General features: G+C 38.6%; 1 protein-coding gene across 4 annotated transcripts in view; it reads right to left on the bottom strand.

Annotated features, from left to right (window-relative positions):
- The window catches only part of Dusp22 (dual specificity phosphatase 22), a 61,188-nt gene that overhangs the window by 16,653 nt on the left and 20,676 nt on the right, over positions 1–23,859 (bottom strand). For 3 of the 4 annotated variants that reach the window (XM_090356357.1, XM_090356358.1, XM_090356359.1), the window contains exon 4: positions 152–201. In XM_090356357.1, the coding sequence (XP_090212483.1) occupies positions 152–201 (50 nt within the window). Of the gene's footprint in view, positions 1–151; positions 202–23,859 lie in introns of those variants that run through there. The other variant, XM_090356360.1, reaches the window with a different exon arrangement.

The following is a 23,859-nucleotide window of genomic DNA, read 5'->3' as shown; positions in this document are numbered from 1 at the left end:
CTCTAGCCATTAGTTTGTCCAACTCCAACGTTACAGGAACATGTTCTCCTGGGCAGCAACACTAAGGCCATAAGGGGTTCACATAATCCTTTACTCAGTTAACTTAGGATCCTGTATTCAATTTTAATATCTCCACAGGGAAAAAACTTACAGATTTTGAGATGGTGAATCTGCTGCTGGAATACACAGGTATTTGACTCCCTGTAGAATAATAAAAGGACACATAAATAAAAATAGAAAGATAATACATAGTCAAGCAATGTACTTAAAGGAACTATTTACTTAGGTCAAAAACTAAAAATTAAAAAGAAGAAGTTTTTAAGTCATCTTTTGTTGCCAAGGAACTGGGGAAAAATTCTTTTTAATTAAGGTTCCTGATTCTTTTCTATGGTATATAAATGTTCTTGTCTAGGTTGCAATCAACTTGTAGTTTTAAGCAAAATCCAAACACTGAATCAGAAACATAAAAGAGATGAGAATTTTTCAGTATCAACAGATTTTAAAACTATTGTCTCATCTACCGGCTCATATTCTACACATCTATATATTTCATTTAAAATCCTGAATATCCAAAAAGGAAGCATTGTCAGTCAAACCTTGAAAAATGACTGAAACCTGAGATGTTATATCTTATCCTTGTGATTTTAGCATCACTAGAGTTACTCCATTAATAGGAGTTTTACAACTAGGAAATCATTTACTTTATTTGCTTACATAAATTAATGCACCTAAATCTAGGATTAAATTGAATTTTTACCAAAACTTGGTTTGTTTCTTTATGCAATGGATTGGCATTTTAGTTCAAAGATCTTTAATGTAAAGGAAAAATATAAAACCTTTATAAGAGAATGTGGCAGTATAAAGAATTAGATAAATCACTTTTAAATTTTTACCTATTTTTACAAGACAAGTTTTCACTGTGATAATTCAATAGGTGTATACAGTGTACTTTCAACATGTTTGTATTTCCATTTCTTTCACTTTTCAGAGTTTGATGATTTTCATTATTCTGTCTTCCCATAATATGTATATATACACATACATATGATACATATGTACATACTACATATACACAGACATATGTAGACATATATATCTTGGATAATGAGAGAAGAAACTCAGAACCTGGAAAACCAGCAAATGAGAATGAAGGACAGATATAGTGATACAAACATATCTAAATCACTTGGAAGAATAGTTACATAATAACTTACCTAACAGTCATTTTCAATCTTTTTGTTCATTAAATTCTTCTTGATAATTCCCACCATTAAGAATTTCTGTGCTGTATTTGTTACTATAGTCCTGGGAAAAACATCTAAATTCATACTTGGATTTTCTCTTGCAATAGGAAGGGAATGTCACCTTCTAGCTACCCTTGCTGTTTCAAACAGACTCAGGCCTGGGTTTCATTACTTTGACACACACACAGGAGACGGATAAGGAACTTGTGAGAAGGCCAGGAGAAGAGGTATATAGATGGGGAGTACATGATTTGCTAGTGTAGGTGGCAACAGAGCTAGCTAAAGAGCTGATGGAGCCATTTTGTGATGAGACCTGGAGACTATCCTGGGACTTCAACCTCTTTCCTGCTCTTCTGAGCAAACCATATATTTTTTTTTTTGCCAGTCCTGGGCTTGAGCTCAGGGCCTGAGCACTGTCCTTGGACTTTCTCAAGGCTAGAGCTCTTCCACTTGAGCCTTAGCACCACTTCTGGCTTTTTTCTATATATGTGGTACCAAGGAATCAAACCCGGGTCCTCGTGCATGCTAGGCAAGCACTTTAACAACTAGGCCAAACTCCCGGCCCCGCAAACCATATTTTTTTAATCATATTTCAAGTCCCTTTCCTATGGAAACTAGCTCAGATTGGGATCTACAGTCCATATCTAAAGATTCCAGTGATACAATTTCCTTCCCACGTTCCACAATTATGAGAAGTCAGGAAGAAAAAAATTCTTCTTGTATAGTTTCTACATACTTTTTAGTTCCCAAACAATCATAACTTGAAAAAAACAATTACAATGGTGTAATCAATTCAGTCAAAGTTCCTTGTGGTATTACTGAGGGTAAGTTTTGCCTCTGTATATCCAAATGATATTTTAACCGAGATCCAAGTGTTGATCAAAGTCTGAACTCAAGGATCTGCTAGAAGAAAGAGAAGCAGTAGATTTTCCCTTACTTGACTTTCATTTGTATTCCTGCCAACTTCATTGTTTCCTATATTCTGGGGATATGCTCTCTAAGAAATGTTGAGCAGTTGTCTAAAGCCCTAAAGCACTTTCAAATACAGAGAGATATTACGTTGTAATCTTTTTTTTTTTTTCACAGCTGAGGACTGAACGCAGAGCCTTGTACTTGGTAGGCAAGTGCTCTTCCACTGAGCTAAATCCCCAATCATTACATTGTACTTGAAAGGGCAAAATGACTAAAAAGGAAATCCTACAGTAAAAAAAAAGTCATTTCAATCCTTTCCTCCATTAAGGCCAAAGAAGCTTAGAGACGGGGACATGGATCACTTCTTACAGCAGCCAATGACAGGACTCACTGACTTTTTTCTTTCTTTTACTTTTGAGTTGGCAGTTGGATTGGACATACTTCTTCCATATCCTTCCACATACTTCCTTGCAGAGGGACATAAGGAGTCTCTAGCCCATATCTCCTACAAGCTCAACAAGTTCAGTTAGGTGAGGGACTTGAAGTGGGCCCTTTGGAAAGTGTGAAAACACTTGCCTCTTACAAATGTTGAGGGATGGCTACTTTATTGAAGTGCAATCTCAAGTCAGAAGGAAAGACAAAACTGAAGAAATAGAGAGAATGGACGGAGGGTAGATTCTACAGTTCTTTGTCTATTATAAGCATTCACTCTAAATATCAGTATGTGAGTGAGGAACACTTTGGTTCCTCAGGAAGCCCCTGCATGAGGTTGCATTCCTCCTGGTAGTATCTCATGCACAAAAGGAAAAGAGGTAAGCAAGAGAATTTGTCAAACACAGGAAGAAGATGAATGGTATTCCTTTACCATCCTCATTATGCAAGAGCCAGAGAAGGAAGAGACAACTTTTGGCCACTCCGAGCACCTCCCTTTCATAGCTGGGGTGGGCAAATGGTAACTATAGCTTCCTTTCTGTACACGTTCTAAAGAGAAATGAAGTGGCTCTCTACCACACGTTTGCGGACTCTGCTGTTAAGGCAGGACAGAAAAATATGAAAGATAATATGTTGTCTCAAAGACAGAACAGCAATACATTTCCTTAGAGCAGCCATGTCCAAAGTAGGTGCTCACTAAAAGTCTGCTAAATTCTACAGACAATGAGGACATCAGTTTCCATGTGAACTGAGCAGGGAAAGAAAATGCTGTTGGGCGTCCATCCCTTATTGTGGCGATTCTGGTGACTACAGAAGCAGGAAAGCATCTTTGTAGGACACACCATGCATAAGGGCACACTGTCTACACATGTTCCAGTGATATCAGCCACTCCTGACCCCCCAAAACAGATTGGGAACTACTCCACTATGATCAAAATAAGAATTATGCAAATTCAGCCACAGAAGGAGTCAAAACTGTCAAAAAGTTTCAGCTGCCTGCTGACTAAGACATTTATTTATCTTGGCTTAGTCATTAACAAAGCATAGATCTCTTCAGGCCACAATCAACAGAACTCAAGCTCCCTAAAAATGGCTTCAGATATCTGCACATGTGCACAGTTCCTAACAGCTAGTTTCTAATTCAGAAAGCAGTATAAAGACACTGAGGCCTCTTGAGAGCTAAGTCAACTTATAAATATCCTAGGAGCAGAGCACCACGTTTTCATGCTATGTGGAAGAAATGGATCCTCTAGTAAAACCTACACGAAGTTCCAGTCTCTGATGGTGAGATTTGAAGGTAGAAATAAAGGGGTAGAATATGCTTGGCTATGTTTAAAAAGACAGCAGCAATCTTAGAGCTTATGAAAAAAAGTTTTCCAAAGTTTAGAATAATCTGAAAAATTTGTAGCAAAAAACATAAATATTTCTAGCAGTTGAGCATTTGCTATACAATATTTACTTGTTCATATTACCTTTAATATTTTATAAAAACATAAAAATAAAATTGGCTAACTCACCCTCTGGAAGAAAATACTAACTAAATAAGTAAAAATTTAATACTTTTCATGATGCTTCAAAAAAGTGTATTGTAGAAAGTCAATTAATAATGAGCTCTGGATTTCTTAATTACCAAGTTATGACTTTACCATCTACAGGTTCAATTTTGTGTTACACTGAAATTTTTCTTTTAAAGCTCACTTAATAGGGGGTTCCATTTATTCTTTAAGACTACATTTTATGGGTGGCAAAGAAAGAATGGCTTGCCTAATTTCTTTGTAGTACATGACATTTTGAATATCCTTACATCCATAGAATTGTAACAATTCTGATGAGATGGGTTCCAGAAGGAAGAAAAAGGGAAAGAATTTTTTTTGTCGGGGGTGGGATTTGAACTCTGAGCCTGGGCCCTGTCCCTGAGCTCTTCAGCTTAAAGATACCACCCTACCCCTTGAACCACAGGACCACATCCAGGGAAAGAATTTTAAAAATGTTTCTTCCTACATCAAGGCAACTGCATATACACCAAATATTCATAATGCAAAGCATCACATCAATTAATATGAAGTAATGTGGTAAAAATTAGGCAAAAATATAAGAAAGTGAAACAATTACGGAGGATCTGTGAAGGGCAAGCTTTCTAGTGGCAACATTCTCATGTTTAGGTTTTGAAAGGCACCATAGTCACCACTGGAGAAGAAAGTTTATAAAGTATTCCAGAGGCTCTAACGGGACAAAAGTCAGAGCTGTCTCAAGTCCATATTTTTAACAGTTCTACTGCTTTTTTTTTCCATTTTCTGTTTCAAAAGTCAGGTTTTTGCCCGAAACTAAAGATTATACTTAAAATGAGACATAGGCACAGACTTGAAAAACAGGGCTGAGATTGATTGCAAGACTAAGAAAAAGATCAAACTCTCCCTTGTTTCAAGTACAATTTCTATAACTTACTGGTTTTTTCTTACTGAAACATTGCAAGTAACAGTCTTCTGAAGAACCCAGTTGACATTCTAGTTTCCAAAAGAAAGATCAACGCCTCTGGAAGGTTTTTTTCCTCCTTTTCAGGAGCATTAAAAGAAAGAAGTTATGGGCAGGAGTTTGGCCTAGTGGTAGAGTCTTGCCTAGCATGTATGAAGCCCTGGGTTTGATTCCTTGGTACCACATACACAGAAAAAGCTGGAAGTGGTGCTAAGGCTCAAGTGGTAGAGCACTAGCTTTGAGAAAGCATAAGGACAGTGCCTAGGCCCTGAATTCAAGCCCCAGGACTGGCAAAAAAAAAGAAAGAAAAAGAAAAACAGGAAATAAGTTATGAAATAGAATTGTGTCCACTGTTGGCAGCAACATGGATGGACCAGGAGGACAATAGATTGAGAGACAGAGACAAGTTTTTCAGGCTCTTACATGTAGGAGCTAAATAGGTTGTTCCTATACAAGTACAGAGTAGATAGTGGATAGCAGAGCTTGACAAGGGTAAGGGAGAGGAGAGATAAAGACAATAATTAATGATAACAGTGTAGTTGGATAGGAGAAGGAATTTCTAATGCTCTGGAGCACAATAGGATGACTATGGTTGGCAACAATTAAGTGCATATTTCAAAATAGCTAGCAGAGAGGATGTGAACAACTGTCAATTTGAAAAAATAATAAATATTTGAGGTGATAGATAAATCATTTCAGTCATTCAGCACTTGTCATGTACTATATAAATGCAAGTGAAATACTCTTACCTCACACTCTACCTCATAAAAAATTACTATACATGTATTAAAGAAGAAAATACAATTTTAGTCTACTCAAACACAAGTAGGAGAGAAGTTTCAGAAAAGTCTAGAAATCACTACAATGTAAAAGTTACATTAGTGCTAATAAAATGTCATATGAAAACCCTTGGATTTTTTCATTTTAGCACATATGATATTAGAAACGGCATGGGTGAATCCAAAGGAAACTCCTAGAGAAATGGCATCTTCTCTTTGATAACACTATCCATTCAGGAAATGGCACAGTGTCTGCTGAGATAGCCTCTCCAGCTCCCTACACATGTCTTGATGCCCATTGATCATCAAATGCCACAAACATCTTGAGCAGAACAACTGGTGATCCAATCAAGAGCTAATTTCACCACATTCCCCTCCAAAATGGACTTTCAATTACAAAAAAACCCCCAAACACCTAAAATTTAAAGCAAAACTTAAATTTGAATTGGCCTCAGCTGATCAGAATCCAGACCACAGCTCCTTCACTGTAATAAAATTAAAAATAGTATTTACTATATTGGTTTTTTTGGTTTTCTTTGAGATGGGATCTCACTACGTTGCTCATGCTGCACTCAAACTTGTGGGCTTAAAAGATCCTCCTGCTTTCTAAGGAGCAGGGGATATATAGGCATGCCCCATCACACCTGACTACTTCCTTGATGTTTTTCAAGCATATGATTCTGTGGCTTTAATAACAGCTACATGGTGTACTATCATCATGACTATGCATCTCTGGAACTTTCTGATTGTCTGAAACTGGGACTCAAAACCCATTAAGCACAAATGTACCATTCTTTGTATGCCACAACCTCTGACAGCAAACTTTCTTTTTTCTATCTCAGTATATCTGACTTCACTTTTCAATAAACCTAAAGGTAAGTAAACTTGGAAACCTTAGTCTATGCTCTTAAAGGTCAGAGATCAAAGAGATGAAGACTGCTAACTTGAAACTGCTCTTGGATATATGCACCTCCACACTGTGTGAGGGCTGTCACATTCCAGAGAAGGTATCTGGAGATTGCTATTTCACTTTTATGCATGGAAGCCAAAATCCTGTGCCTGGACTGTTTTTATTGATCAGCATTTCTCTTTACATACAGTCTACAACATTTGTAGAAATAACATCGTACTACGTGGCAAATGTAGAAGCCATAAATGGAGATGACATTTTTGGCTTTAAAATTATTAGTATCAGTAAAAATCTAAAAGAAATCACTGTAGAAAATAACCACTGAAAATAAGTACGGTTCCTGTCCTATGCTACTGAATGCCACTATTAAAAACTGAATAAACACTTTTTAAAGTACCCATTTACCACTGATTCTTTCTGTGTACTAAATTTAGGCAACACTTCTACAAATAACAACTTCCAAGAACTCTGTGGTCCTTGGTAGGGTGGGGATGGAGTGGAAAGATCAGAATGGACACACAAGATTTAGCCTGGGGTTTTGATTTTATGAGACAAGATGCAAATGAGAAACCTACACCTGCGTGCTTCTTTCAGGTTAGTCAAAAAACAACATCCATTTGACTCGTTGGATCAACAGATGAGGGTTCAAGTGCTTATTTTTGTCCAAAGTATTTCAACAAAAGACACGTCGGATTTCCTTCAGTCAGCATGGGGTGGGGTATGGGAAAGGCAGTGGAGGAGATCATGACAGCTCCATCTCACCACTGAAAGCCTCAGTCACATTTTCGGTTCAATGTGTGGCTTGGCTGATGTACACAGTTGTGACTCATGAAAATGGGGCTGTTTAGGAGCTTCTCCAAACCAAGGCATTCTGCAGTATCATTTCAAATAGCTTAATGCTAAGTGCCGACATTTACAAATGCCCATGAACAAAAGCCCTTCTTAGCAGAAGTCAGTGGTTAACACTTCAAGAGTATGCTGTAGATATTAAGGAAAAATTATCTCTGTAAAAGATAAATCTTTATCCTATTATATGTGGCTAAGAATATTCTGTACTGCTTCCTTATCAAAAAATAAAGGTCCCCCCTCAAAGACTTTCACTACTTATCCACAACCCTTCCTAACCTATAGCTCCATGGTCTTTCTACCCCCCAGCTCACTAGTTCTGGGGACACGAGGCTAGTTCCAGTCCTGGACTTTCTTGCCACTACAGCTACTCAGTTCCGATGCTTTCTTCTCCCTGGAGACCCTTCTTCTGAGAGTTCTTGCCAATGGCTTCTCAGGTGAAGCTCCCTATCCCCAGGGGAAACCCCAGGTCTGTACTGTCTCCCCTTACCAGCTCAGCCTATGGTCCCAGCTCTTTGTTATTATTTCCCAGCACAATGTATTAGGGTTGCTTGTGAGTTCTGTCATCTGTCAGCTGATTCCCAAATGATTCCAAGTGAAGGCAAGAGTGGTTTTATGGTTTCAAATTTATGGCTTACCCTCCAAAACGTCCTGAAAGCTTTTTAGCTCTTTGCCTAGGAGAGGAACCTGCATTTGGCTTCAGAATCACTGTCCCATTGACAGGTCTACATGAGAGCTTTTAGCTAGGTCTCTATCTTTACTATTATGATCAGTCACACTACAAATAGAAAAATGTTAATAAGTGAAGGCAAAACAAAGGAGGGAGACATTCGCAGGACTGCACTCAACTGGGGATAGAGATATGTGACTGAAGCTTCAGACCAAGGTAGAATTCACAGAGATTCTATCTAGGCACCTGGCATTGAAGGTAGGGTGGGCAAACAGAACTGTGTTATTGGGGCACGGTCCAATCTATTCATTACATGATTTTTGCAGTTCCTTAATTACAGCAGAGAGGAGCAGTTGTAGCTGAACTAAAGCTCCGAATCTTATTCTCTGAGGCCTGATTCCACCTATCTGCTCAGTTTCTTGCAAGTACAGCATCATATAGACCAGGTTGTAACCATCATAGTATAACTGTCCAAACCAATCTCATCCTTTCATCAGGATGTGACTTCCCCTGAAACCCAGTTACCTATTCCAGGAGACACTTAGCACAGGCCAAAACCTTATTTTTGCCTCCCATGCCGATACTCATAGTCAATGAGTTTTCAGCTCCCCTCATCTATTGTAGAATGATAAATCAGTAACAACCTGGACAATTAGTGGCTGCACAGACTGCCAATTGTTCTCAAGCTTAGATGCCATCAACAGCACTGAGAAAACTCTTTGTAAACAGTATTCACTCTTCTTAGCCTAATACCATGCCTGCTCTCTGGGATAAGACAATAGAAAAGTTAACTTTGTAAAAGAGGCAAATGTTAGCCAAGAGCTTGGCACTACCCTCCAATGCTGGCTAGTCTCTCAAAAGTAGGGCTCATATGTGGTGAGGTCAGAACCAGAGGTGCACAAGAAGGGTCACTACAGTTCAGGACAGAAGGAAGCCCAGGGGCTGGGAGATTGGGGAGAAGTGAGGCACAGGACAAGTGCACTCTGCCACTGACTTCTCCATAGGAAAAGCAGCCCCCTTCTTCAATGAGGGTGATTATACCACACTTTCATGCTCCATGGCACTACCTGAGGTTCATACACAGGTATGGTGGGAAGGGTTTGTCCCTCCTGTTTAAGGACCAAGGTCTCAGGGCACCACTTTACTCTTCTTCCCCAGGCTTGTCCTTGCCAGCAATCTGATGCTATTTTTATTCTAACAGCTGCATCCTCTTGCATGAGGCACAGGAGGAAGCCTCAAGCCACCTTGGTCAGAGCTATGTGGGAAAGCACCACAGCAGTGCCTCCTTGGCCATCGAGGAGGCCAGAAGACCCTCCGTAGGGTCAGCAGGACTTCAAGGTGACCAGCCAAAGCCACCACCCTATAGGGATGCCATTGATCATGCAGGCATGTTTTTAAAATTTTTATTTTACTTAATTTTTTTTTTGTTTTAGGAAAGGCAGGGAACTTCAGTTAATACATAAAAAAAAACAACCAGTGAAATACCACCAGGCATGGGTGGCTCGTGCCTGTAATCTAGCTACTCATGAGGCTGAGATCTGAACAACTGTTTGCATCCAACCTAGACAGACAAATTACAGAGATTGTTATCTTAAATTAACTAGCAAAAAGTCCAGGAAAAAGTAGAAGCCTGCTAAGTAGAAGAGTAACTGCCTTGTACAAAAAAGCTAAGCAACAGGAAAAGGCCCTGAGGGCCAGGAGTAGTGGCCTAGTGGTAGCGTGCTCGCCTAGCATGCATGAAACCCTGGGTTCAATTCCTCAGTGCCACATACAGAGAAAAAGTCAGAAATAGAGTTGGGGTTCAAGTGACAGAGTGCTAGCTCTGAGCAAAAATGTGTCCAAGGGCAGTGCCCAGGCCCGGAGTTCAAGCCCCAGGACTGGCAAAAAAAAAAAAAAAGTGAAAGGCCCTAAATTCAAACTACAATACAGGCATAGACTAACACACAAAAAGTGAGGCTGGGAGTTTGGCCTAGTGATAGAGTGCTTGCTTGTCTAGCATGCACGAAGACCAGGTTTCAATTCCTCGGCACCATATACATAGAAAAAGCTGGAAGTAGTGCAATGGCTCAAGTGGTAGAGTTTTAGCCTTGGGAAAAGCCCAAGGACAGTGCTCAGGCCCTGAGTTCAAGCCCCACAACTGGCAAAAAAAAATACAAAGTAAGATTCTTGGAAAATGCTATTTCTATTCCTGTTTAGTCAACTATGAGCCTTATTTTCCTTGTGGGAAGAGGGTTGGAACATTCCATAATGCAAATTAAAGTGATTACCTGGTAGAGAAGATCTGAAACTGCCTTCCACTGCTGCCGCTGCAGATGGTCTCCTGAACAAGGCATTCATGAAGTAGGAAAATTCAGTTTGCTCCTACCTCACTACCTGCTAAGCTTTGCTCTTCCTAGGCTAGTAACCTGGATTTCCCTGTGAATGACACTGCTTAGGAAGTTTCTAACAGCAGAAATATCAAGTCTTGGAACAGCTCTGTTCACCTTAGATGCCTAATGCCCGAATTGCACAGTGACCCAGAGGCTTGTCTCTGAAGCTTTTCTTAGATGACAAAGAAATAGACCTCTGGACACTTGGGCATACTGCCAAAGGATACAAGGGCTTTGTAGATCATCTCTCTTTATTTAGATGGGAAAAAATCTGGACTAAGAAGAAGAGCTTTCAAGTTAGATTTGAGCAACACTTACTTCCCTTACGTTGGCAAGTACTGGGATTTGCTTATGGTTTGGCTCATTGGAACTTTCCCATATTTCATTTGGGTTTCATCAGAGAAAAGGATAGGAGGTAACTTACATGTCCTAGCTTTGTGATCTGGTGAAACTTCACATCTGCTCTAGTGGTGGTAATGACTGAAATAAGTCATGTCTGATTCAAATCCAGTCATGGATGCCCTAACACAAGTCTCCAGAACACACCAGAGAGGCTAGAGTAGGAAGGGAAACATGTTTTAAAAGCAGCCTAGATAAAAGCTTGTTCACTTGGTCTTCTCTGAGGTGATGAAATCAGCTAGGCACTATTGCTTCACTCTCAGAATTTTAAATGAGACCAGATCACTTCCCTTGCAGGTGTGCACAGACACAAGTCCACCTGCACTGCTTACCCAGTAGTGAATTATTAAAGGCACCTGAAAGCAGAAGATTTGCTTAAACTGATCTTCAGTAAACCAAGCTACATTTAAGTCATTATTTTCTTTTTTAAATTACATCTATTTCTTGTTATCTTTAGTTAAGTTATACAAGGGAGTTTCAATTCAATGTCAGTTTATGAATACTAGACAAAAACCACAATGGTGCTTGCAGATACCTCTAACCCTGTGTTGACTTCTAACCAACTAATCATCTTTAACAGTTAACTTAAAGGCCTTCCACATATCATGCCCATGTCTCGTGAAGTCAAGTGAGGTAGACATTACTGTGGTGCCCGGGGCTCCTGGTAGATTCCCTCTGCATACACTTTCTGTTGTTTCCACTAAACTAAGCCTCATTTAAACTCCTTAACAAAATTACATCTCTGATTAAATCTTGTCATGTTTGACTTCTGTATTACTGCCCACCTTTCAGTACCTAAAATAGCCATGCACATGAAGGTGGTACTTGAGTTATTAAGATTTATAAAAACTCAGGAATTATACATTCTTCTTGGGACAAAACAACAAAAACTCTCCAACCCAGAGGGATACTCTTGTGGCAGCCCTGCAAGAAACCCTGGATATATTCAGAAAAGTGAAGATAAACAAGAATGCAGAACGGGTTAATAGGATGATGAAGATGCAACTATCTCAATGTAAGTGTGGTGACCGATGGGATCTTGAAACCTCCCTTCTGATCCCTGAACAGATCTATTCATTCAGGAATTTGAAAGGAACTCTCACCCAAACTGGGCTCCACCTACCAGGATATTCTTGTCATTAGTAGCCTCAGCTGTCCTTCCAGTTGGTGCATCAATCTGTCAAGTCCATCTTCAACCACCCTGTCACTTTCCTTATATACATCTAGATCTAAGCACTAGATAATTCCTTTTCATTCCACCACTTTTTATATTTTGAAGCTATTTTACAGGATACCTACAAGTTTATCATGGTCACTAACTGCTTTATTATTCTTTTTTTCCATATGTAGTGTCTCTCTTAACCAATTTTTTCTTTTGCTTTTAATTTTACTGTGTCTATGTCTAAGAACTTTATTTTTTAAGGAAAATAGATGCCATTGTTTATTCATATATATTAACTTAAGAAAGGTATTCTGTCATAATATTTCCATACATGCACATAATACTCTTGTTACAATCACCTCTGCGATTACTTTTGTCTTAGGATTTTAAATGAGGCCAGATCACTTCCCTTGGTAGGTGTTCACAGACACAGGTTCTATTGTGGGCACAGTGGTGCATCTTAACTATTTGGGAGATAGATGCAAAGGATTGTAACCTCAAGACTAGGCTAGGCAAAGTCAATGAGATGATCTTTAAAAAAAAATGAAAACAAGGGTTGGGGGAATGGCTCAAGTAGAACATTTGGTGAACATATGAAAGACACGTAAATGACAACAAAACCTGTAACAAGAAAGAAAACTATGGTTATGTTGTCTTTCTTCAGGCTTACAATGGTTGCAGAATCTTTCCTTGTCCTTTAATTTTCAATATTGCTGCCACTTTGTGGCCAGTTTTCATATCCAGTCTGAATTGATGTTTACTTCTAGGAAAGAGAAACCTCACTTACCAGCATCTAAATTCTAACTTTCACAATTCTAACCAGGAGTATGTCAAGAGGTTTCCAAGAGCATTTGGTTTATCCTTCTCTTTCACTCCATTCCATTTCTGTGTAAACACCATAGGAAAAACAATCTGATTATGTCAGGTGACAGCATAAATTTTGGGTGGTCCTTTCTTCCTACAGATAAAGCTTAGACTATTCAGCCTGACAAACAAGTCTTTTCCTAATGTGTTCTGAGCCTGCTTTTTTTAGCCTTGCCATCCTGAAAACCTGTTCTGAGCCACTCATTTGAATAGCCTAAGAATCAACAGTACACATCTCCACACCTTATGCTTTGGTATACTCTGTGTTCCATACCTTTGCATGTCCCATGTTCCCCCAACTCTAATTGTCTCAACTCATTACCACACCTCGTAAACTTTCTATTGTCATTTTAAACCATATCAAATTGTGACTGCTTTGGTGAAGACTGTCTGCCACTTCCTCCTTTGTGCCATATGAACTATTGCATCAAGCACACATTTGCAATGCTATGCTGTTGTGAAGATTTATGTGCCTGTTTCTTCTTAACATAGAGTCACTTTTTTCTTCTCTTTATATTTCATCCTCCATCTCTGCTTTAATGTCAATGAACAATAAATGTTTGTTAAGATCTATTTAACCAAAAGGAGAATGAATGAAAGGCAGTGCCACTCTTGCTTCAGTATAGATTACCTACTTGGGGCATCTCTTATAGATTCAAGGCTCATTCCAGCCCTCTGCTTCCTGACATACCTGGAAGAACTACTCCTATTAGAAACATTTTTTCCATCTCCCTCTCACTACTGAGTCTATGAGGCTGCCTCAACACCACGTGATTAAATTCTTTGCCAACTCCCATGGGGAGCTAGAGGAATGCAGATGGACAGTTCTGCCATTTGGACCACATGTTTAAGTACCTTCATATATTCACGTGGTGGTATATTTCAGTCTGGATGCACAGACCATATGATGATTTCTATTTTCAACATTAGTGTGTGCTACTTTGATTCAACTTAATGGACATAAAAACAAGGTTTAAACATTTTTCAAAATTTTGCCGGGTGCGGTGGCTCATGCCTGTAATCCTAGCTACTCAAGAGGCTGAGATCTGAGGATCACGGTTCAAAGCCAGCCCGAGCCCTAAAGTCCATGGGACTCTTATCTCCAATTAACCACTAGAAAACTGGAAGTGGTGCTGTGGCTCAGGGTTAGGGCAGTAGCCTTGAGATGAAGAGCTCAGGGACAGGACCCAGACCCAGAGTTCAAGCCCCATGACCAAAAATAAATAAATAAATAAATAAATAAATAAAATAAAAATTAAAAATTAAAATTTTGATTATCTTTTTCTCCTTCTGCTGGGACCAGGGTTGGAACTAAGGGCCTCACACTTTTGCAATAGTTTTCTTACCAGTAATCTAACACTTGAGCTACACCTCAAGTCCAGAATTTTGCTAGTGAACTGGATCATGTTAAAATGGGTGACATTAATCAATGGCAACTCCTTTGTACAATTATTTAAAGTAATGAAAATATTTTTAACAATAAAAGTAAGTTTATGTCTTTATTTAGGATTCATCCCTTACTGAACTAGCCAAAGTACTAGGCAGCATTTTCAAGTTCTAAAAGCCTCTAAAATCAAGTAGAGATTTGTTTCTAAAGCTACCCTTCTCCAGACCCTAGCTCAGAGATCCTGGTAAATATCTCTTGCTATTTCTTACTGAGAACTAGGAGTGATACACAGAAAACAAGTCCACTCTATGAATGAAGTACCTGACACACATACACTGAGTACATGAGTATAGGAGTCAGAATAATGACAAAAAAGAGTCTTAAATAGGAAATACTCAGGAAATAGAGAAAATTGTACATAAGGTGTTCTTCAGAAAGTACTGGCTATTCAGAAATGCTGGTACTAAGTATAAACACTAAAGCTGAGGCAGACAGACAGATGCTTCTAGAACTTTAGGCCAGTAGATGGATTTTTTTTAAATTCAAAGATTTAAAAAATACCATTTATTTCTAGAATCAGTTTACTACTAGAGGGTTTCAAGCCCATTTGATCTATTCATACCAGAATTTTTCTAGTTCTCCACTAGCAAGAGTGCTGGTGGTATAAGACAAGGTAGGCAGATGGAACTACTCTTGGTGTATGTGACTTGCCCCTCTAAGAAAACTCCATTTGAGAGTGCTTACTAGACAGTTTTCGATACCTACCATAATCATTTCTATTTGAGTCATATCTATTTAAGTCAGGGGCTGCCTTCAAAGTTGCCGTGATACACGAAAGTCAATACAAGTCCTGGCTGAGTAGAGTAGATACTGTATTATTGATTTTTAGGCTATTCAAAGATTTTTCTTGGAGAAGTGAAAATCACTGAGGTTTGCTGGAAACAGTTATCACTCAGAAAACCATTTCAAGTCAAACAGTGACTTATTTCCAAAGGCCATGGACTTCACAAGCAACACAACAAATCAGAGAAAGTCTGGATAAGTGGGACTGCATTAAACTGAAGAGCTTCTGTATGGCAAAAGACATAGCTAGCAAATTAACTAGAAAGCCTACAGAGTGGGAGAAGATCTTCACCAACCATACAACGGACAAAGGCCTAACATCTAAAATATATCAACAGCTCAAAAAATTGAATCACTCTAAAACTAATCTCCAAAGAAACAACCATCCCATTAAAAGATGGGCCAAAGAGTTAAAAAGAGTCTTCTCTGAAGAAGAAATAAGAATGGCCTACAGACACATGAAGAAATGCTCGACATCTCTGGCCATAAAAGAAATGCAAATCAAAACAACTCTGAGATTCCACCTCACTCCAGTTAGAATGGCCAGGATCAAGAAATCTAGTAACAACAGATGCTGGAGGGGTTGTGGCCAGGAGGGATCACTACTACACTGCTGGTGGGAGTTCAAACTCATTCAACCACTATGGAAATCAGTATGGCAGTTCCTCAAAAGACTAAACATAGAGTTCCCTTATGATCTAGCAATTCCACTACTTGGCATTTACCCATACATCCAGAAACAAGGACATACTAAATCCACTACCACAATGATGTTCATTGCAGTACTATTTACCATAGCAAAGATATGGAACCAACCCAGATGCCCCTCAGTTGATGAGTGGATCAACAAGATGTGGTATTTACACACAATGGAATTCTATGCTGCTGTCAGAAAGAATGACATCTCCCCATTTGTAAGGAAATGGAAAAGCTTAGAAAAAAATCATTAAGTGAAGTAAGCCAAATTCAAAGGAACATAGGCTCAATGGTTTTCCTCATTTGTCATAACCAGTAGAAATCTTGGGCTATCTTAGCAGAGATTTACAGTAGAACAAAACATAGATCCATAAGGCCATATAGGATGAGGCTAAACAAAAGGACCTCTAGGATATAGAAACAACAGCCGTATAATGAGTGACTGTAGTCCTTAACGTACTATGTTATCTCTCATCCCTTTCGCTGTCCCTTGGTTATCTCATATTGTTACAGTATTTCACCTTGTTATCTGATATATTTCATATATGCTTATTTGGTTATTTTAAATAGGATAGGGAAGGGGGGAAAACAAGATGAGGGACAGGGGTTGGGGGAGGGAAATGGAGACCAAGACATGAGAAAGGCTATCAATGTTTGTGAAGTAATGCATCTTCTATCTGGTGAATATAATGTAACCCTTCTATTAATTACAATAAAAATATATGGAAAAAAAGAAAATTGGAAGGAGCATGAGAATGGTGGGCACTAAAGTGGCCCCTTTTAAAGGGAGAAAAGATGAGGCTGTGCTGAGAGGAAAGGGTTGCATACATAGAAAAACAATTCATGTTCTCACACAGTGAGGGTACTTAAAAAAAATCTCATATAACTGTAGTACTAAGTAGTGATTATTATAGGTTGAGAAGTCAGAGGAGATCGTGGATACAGGGAAGGTGGATTTGATCAGTGTACACTGTATGAATATATGGAAATATCACACTGATTCGTTAATATATGCAATTCACATATTAAATAAAAATAAAAAAGAGAGAAAGTAAGGGGAAGAAGAGGAAATAGAAGCACACATTCTTAAACTTGTGTATTTTGGAAGCCAACAAAATTTTGTTCAGGAGAAACTGGGAGAGTCTTCACAGGGACACTTGGCTTCCTCAGTCTCAGGTCACTCAGTTACTGTGCTTGGAAACAAGCAAGAAAGGACAGGATTGTCTACCAGATAGTGCATCTCCTTTTGGTGAGAATTTTCTCAAAATAAACTAGTAAATATTGCACAGACATAAATAGCAATATGTAACAATTAGCACAAGTTGCCAATTACAAAGTCACAAAATTTAATGCTGGGCAAGAACATTTCTTTAATACTCAGGGAAATATAAAACAGGATCATTATGAATGAATGTCTGGCTGGATGTGTTGGTATGTACCTGTAAGCCTAGAAATTAGAAAGCTGAGGCAGGTGGCTCTTGAGTTTGAGGCCTTCTACATAGTCAGTCCCTGCATACTATTCTTAAACAGCCTGCCCCCTCACACACATACATACAGTTTAAAATATAAAAACCACAATTGAAATAGAAAATCCCCAAGCTGAATTCTAGATCCTAAGATCTAGCTAATATACATATAATTCCTTTATTTGCATACCTATGTGTAAAATTTTTTTCTCTGTCAAATCCTACAGTGAGTCACTTTAAAATGAAAATCTTCATGTTACCAACTTCATAAAAACTTTAAAAACTATTTCTGTTAATAGTGAAAAATAGTTTTGTTTCCTGCAGGTGCTCTGGTCAGATACACAGAATGAAAAATGAAACAACTCAGAAATTTTCACACTAGAAAGACAGAGTTCTGTTTCTTTTTTCAGGGGAAGGAGAAACCTTTCCTTGCTCAATATTATTTCCTTAACATCTACAAACAATATTGGGCTTCTTGTTGAAAAATTTACCATTCTCACTCTCTTCAACCTGAATCAATCAGTTGACACTGAAGACATCTATCTGCTCAGGATCATCCCCACAATATGAGAAAAAAACTTTTCCAAAAATGCAACCAATCCCCCACTAAGTCCTAAGCATGGAAACAAATGAAGGAGGATTTCTGTGCTGCTGAAAGTTATGAACAACATCTGGGCTCATTTGGTATGCGAAATTAACTCAGCAAAAAATCCCTACAAATATATCAGTAGCACCTGCGCCAATGTTTTTATATGGAAGTACAGATCCACTGGTTCATGGATGACAGGAAGATTCTTATTTTTGTGAGAAGATTTTGGGTTCCAGACCTGGCCCTGACACCTGTGTGCAGATGATATGTCACTCAGATTAGTTATAACTCAAAGGAAAGAGGGTCATGTCATTTGATTTGCTGGGGCTGAAATTCTTGAAGGATATCAACAAAACCCACAGTATAGAACCTAGTCCACCCACAGGTAATCACCTTCTGGCCTTCCCTGCTGTCTTTCTTTTGGTCCTGACATCATGAACTGATTTTTCCAAATTTGTAGTCATCATCAAAGGTCCAGTCAAATGCATGCTCAATAACCACTCCAGGCTTGTGGGTAGACGAGGAATAATTTTCTCAGGACTTCTCTTTGTTGCTATTTCATTTGTTTTCTTCCTTACGCCAGAACTCCTCTCTCCCTGGCTTGTAGTGACCACAAATATTTATAAAACAGTCATATCTCATGTATATACTCCATTCTGCTAACACATAGTGGGATGAATTCATTTCTTCTCCCTCTATCACTGGCTCCTTGACCTAGCACAGAGCAGGAGTTCAAGAAACAGGTAGCTCATTAACCATATACCCTATAAGAACCATATTATAAAGAAAGAAGGCATTTAAAAAGTGATTTACAACACAATATTTGCTAATAAAAGTAAAGACAAACAAAGGATAAAATAAACTAGTAGAGGACTCTAGACAAAGTATGTTTTATGAATGTATGAGAATGTCACAATGAAATTCATTATTTTTTGCAATTACAGAACAAAATTCTGTGCTAACAGTGGCAGTGAGAAATAGGTTCTTTGATAGAGGCACTGGATTTACTTCTTCTGGGACCAAGCAGCAAGACAAGCTGGCTTAGGACAGAAAGATTGATGATTTCTAGAACTCTATTCAGCTGGCATTTCTATGTGAGATAAAGGCAACAGACAGAACACCTGCCTCGCATGCACAAGGCTATGAGTGTGACTCTCAGCACAGAGAAGAGAGGGAAAGGAAGACTATATGGAAGAAGAGGAGGAGACAGACAGCAGGTACAAGAAAACACAGAAATGGAATCAGCTGAAGCTTGGTACCAGTGACTCATACCTATAATCCTTGTAAGAAATTATGAAACAGAGTGAAAAAGGGAGAGAAAATGCAGCAGTGGAGCTCATTGTACACTGATGAAAGTGAACTATGTAACTTGTGGTTGGAGACAGAAGGGAGGGAATGGGGGAAAGTGAGGGGACAGAAAACACTGTACAAAACAGAACGTGCTTTTTACCTGATTCATGTAATTGTAATCTCTCTGTATATTACCTTTATAATAACAAAACAGTAAATTAATTAAAAAGAAAGAATGACAGTAGAAGAGCGAGGACTCAATATTTGCATACCCAGTGCTATGGACATGGTATTGGAAATATAAACATAACTACATAGACATAAAAACCTATGACTTTATAGACATAATGTTTTACTTCGTAAATTAATATGTATCTATGATATACAAACCCTTAGCCTAATTTTGATTATGTTCTAAAAACTAAGTGCCAGTGACTGTATATAGAGATTCCCTTCTTGAACGTTTGTTAAACATGTCATTTGAATTATGATGTAAAAATCAATGTTAATATATTCTTTAATAAAAAAAAAGAAAGAATGAGTGGAAGAAAAAAGGAAGGAAGGTAGAAAAAACATGGAATGAAGGAAGGGAGGGAAGAAGGAAGAAAGGAAGGAAAGAAAGAGGAAAGAAGGAAGGAAAGAAATAAAAGAAAGAAGGAAAGAAATGAAGGAGAGGAAAGAAAGAAATCAATTCTTCTAAATCCCAGGTGGAAGTTACTGACCCTAGTGAATGTGAAGCTCTCCCAGGTTTCACAATGTTTCTAAGAATCTTCATTCTAGAACATTTGCTCCTCAGATACACCTCCAAGAGACAGTATCCGTCTTTCTCTGGCCTAGTTGCCTCATTCCACAATATAGAGTAAACACACATCTTGTTTCATTTATCAAGGAAGCCCCAGACACCATCAAGCTCTACTTAAAGACCAGTGATGAAGCCCAGTGACCTGAGGACTTAGAATTAGTGCCTTCCATTCTTTCCCATCATTCTGCTGTTAAGAGGAGAATGAGATCTGAGGATGCTATTTTGGGATCTTCAAATTACCCAACTAATAGAACATCACATCTAATCCAACTAAAATCAAACATATTATATGTTCTGTATTTCTTTACTAAATAAAGTCAACAAATGTTGGGTATACTTTAGAGAATTGGCTTTAGTCAGGGGCAAGTTACAGATTTTTTTGTTCACGGAGCATGTCTGACACTACAAAACCTGTATATTCCCCCATTGTACTTATGGCAAGTTCTCACAACAAAACAAAGATAGCAGTATGAAAAGGAAGCAATCTATACAAAAGTAGCCTCAACTGGCAACAAGAACAGGCTGGGTGCTGTCTCCTCCATAAAGTCACCTTAGCTCGGTGGATCTAAGAACAGCTTCTTGGTCAAGCACCAAGAAGGCTTGCTTGTAACTCTCTGGGACATGTTGTCCATGGAATAGCTCTGTGGAAACTTAGGCAGTGGTGTGTCAAATAAGGATTCATACACCCACATAATATGGCCCTTGATCAGAGACTGATGTCTGAGTATCTGCACCGTAAACTTTTTTTTGCCAGTCCTGGTCTTGAGCTCAGGGCCTGAGCACTGTCCTTGGATTTTCTCAAGGCTGGAACTCTACCAGTTGAGCCTCAGCACCACTTCTGGCTTTTTTCTATGTATGTGGTACCGAGGAATCGAACCCAGGTCTTTGTGCATGCTACGCAAGCACTCTACCACTAGGCCAAACTCCAGGCCCCACCACAAACTTTTTTTTGTGTGTTTGTGGTTTGGCCTTTTTTTATTGAAGAATTTATTAATGTTGATTTTTACATCATATTTTAAATGACAAGTTTAACAAGCAAGTGTTCAAGGAGGGAATCTCTATTTACAATCACTGGGACTTAGTATTTAGAACTTAATCACAATTAGGCTAAGGGTTTGTATGTCATAGAAACATATCAATTTATGAAATAAAACATTATGTCTATAGAGTCATAGGTTTTTATGTCTATATAGTTATGTTTATATTTCCATTACCATGTCCATAGCATTGGGTATGCAGTTATTGAGTCCTTGCTCTTGTACTCTTTGGATTTAATAGCCACATATTAAGGATACCATGCGCCTTTTGTTCCTTAGGTCTTGACTTGTCTCACTCAACATGATTCACTCTAGATTCATCCACTTCCCTGTGAATGGCATTATTTTATCTTGTCTGTTGGCTATGTAGAATTCCATTGTATATATATATATATATATATATATATATATATATATATATATATATACCACATTTTTTTGTATCCATTCATCTTCAGTAGGGCATCTGGATTGTTTCCATCACCTGGCTATTGTGAATAGTGCAGAGATGAACATAGCTGAGCAGGTGTCCTTATAATATCTTGGGTTATGATGTTTAGGATAGATGCCCAGAAGTCATATGGCGGGATCGTAGGGAAGGTCTGTTTTCAGTTCTTTAAGAAACCTCCACACTGCTTTCCAGAGTGTCTGAACTAGTCTACATTCCCACCAGCAGTGTAGTAGGGTTCTTTTTTCTCCACAACCCCGCCAGCAACTGTCATTGTCTGAGTTCAAAATCTTGGCCATTGTTGTTGGGATAAGGTGGTATGTTAGGGTTGTTTTTATTTGCATTTCCTTTATGACCATAGATGATGAACATTTTCTCATATGCTTTTCTGCCATTTTAATCTCTTCTTTTGATAAGTCTCTCTTTAGTTCCCTTGCCCATTTAGTGAATGGTTTATTGGGTTTGGGGGGGATTAGTTTCTTGACTTCCCTGTAGATACTGGATATTAAGCATTTGTCAGATGTATTGTTGGTGAATATCTTTTCCCAGTTGGTTGGCTGTCTCTCTACTTTTGCGACTATGTTTTTATATGTATAGAAACTTTTTATTCCCACCGTAATATTTTATACCCTCATTCTTCAAACATAACCATGAAATTTAGAGAAGTCTACAGTATGCTAAATGCCCCAAACTTTCTTTTTTAAAACAATGCAGTTCAGGGCCGGGAGTTTGGCCTAGTGGTTAAAGTGCTTGCCTAGCATGTACGAGGACCTGGGTTCGACTCCTCGGTACCACATACATAGAAAAAAAAAAGCCAGAAGTGGTGCTAAGGCTCAAGTGGAAGAGCTCTAGCCTTGAGAAAGTCCAAGGACAATGCTCAGGCCCTGAGTTCAAGCCCAGGACTGGCAAAAACAAAACAAAACAAAACAAAAAAAAACAAAAAAACAATGCAGTTCATATTATGCCTACCATTCAGCAGCTTATTCTTTAACAATCCTTAAAACTTCTGAGTTATGACCTCAATTCTAAAACTACATTCAACAATATAACTACACTCTCAGCTCCTCTGCAATAAAAACAGATGTTTAGATCCTAAAAGTTTTGATAATTGATGCAAAATACCCCAATGCTTTAAAATACATTTAGATGTTGGAAATGAGCAGGGCATCTCTGTAGTGAAGTCTCAATCTAAGGTTTCCTGTAAGCAGGGCTCCAGCACTGATTTCCACTTAAAGGCGTTTCTACTGTTCCACTGTCCTGTCCAGCCCAGACTTTCTTTCACACTCAAATAGGGGTCCTCCCTAGGCAGTGGATCAGCTTAGCCTATTTGCTTAACCCTACACACAATCTCCCTACCACGACCATCCCTGCCCCTAAGATCCAGAGATCAGGGCCAGCACAGTGAGAAGCTGTGAAAAAATCAGGTCCAGCCATTTATTCCCTAATAGCTACCAACAAATAAGTTTTCAGATTCATTTAAACTGGATGAGGTCATAGCTTTTGGAACGTAATTTGAAATTTCATATATAAGACAGCTAAAGAAAATCCAGAAGCTTCTGGGGTCCAGTAACTTAATTACCATTGGGGAACAGGTCAAAAAACCTATGGGTACTTCCTATTTCCCCATGCATGCAGTTAGAGGCTGTATGTTCAGCTTTAAGAATGTGCTCATGAATTACCTTTGAAATAAAAAAATGAATAAAATAATCAGCTAAAAAAATTGAATCTCTCCAAAACAATTTTCAAAGAAACAATCATCCCATTAAAAGATGGGCCAAAGAGTTAAAGAGTTACTTCTCTGAAGAGGAAATAAGAATGAAGAAATGCTCGACATCTCTGGCCATAAAAGAAATGCATATCAAAACAACTCTAAGATTCTACCTCACTCCAGTTAGAATGGCCATGATCAAGAAATCTAACAACAGATGCTGGCGGAGATGTGGCCAGGAGGGATCACTACTACGCTGCTGGTGGGAGTGTAAACTTGTTCAACCACTATGGAAAGCAGTATGGTGATTCCTCAATAAGACTAAACATAAAGTTCCCTATGACCCAGAAATTCCACTTCTTGGCATTTACCCATACATCCAGAAACAAGGACATACTAAAGCCACTAGAACAATGATGTTCATTGCAGCACTATTTATCATAGCAAAGATATGGAACCAACCCAGATGCCCCTCAGTAGATGATTGGATCAAGAAGATGTGGTACTTATACACAATGAATTCTATGCTGCCAA

This window comes from Megascapheus bottae, chromosome 22 (genome assembly GCF_031878675.1).
Source record: "Megascapheus bottae isolate mThoBot1 chromosome 22, mThoBot2.hap1, whole genome shotgun sequence".
NCBI lineage: Eukaryota > Metazoa > Chordata > Mammalia > Rodentia > Geomyidae > Megascapheus > Megascapheus bottae.
This window is presented reverse-complemented; position numbering and strand designations above follow the sequence as displayed.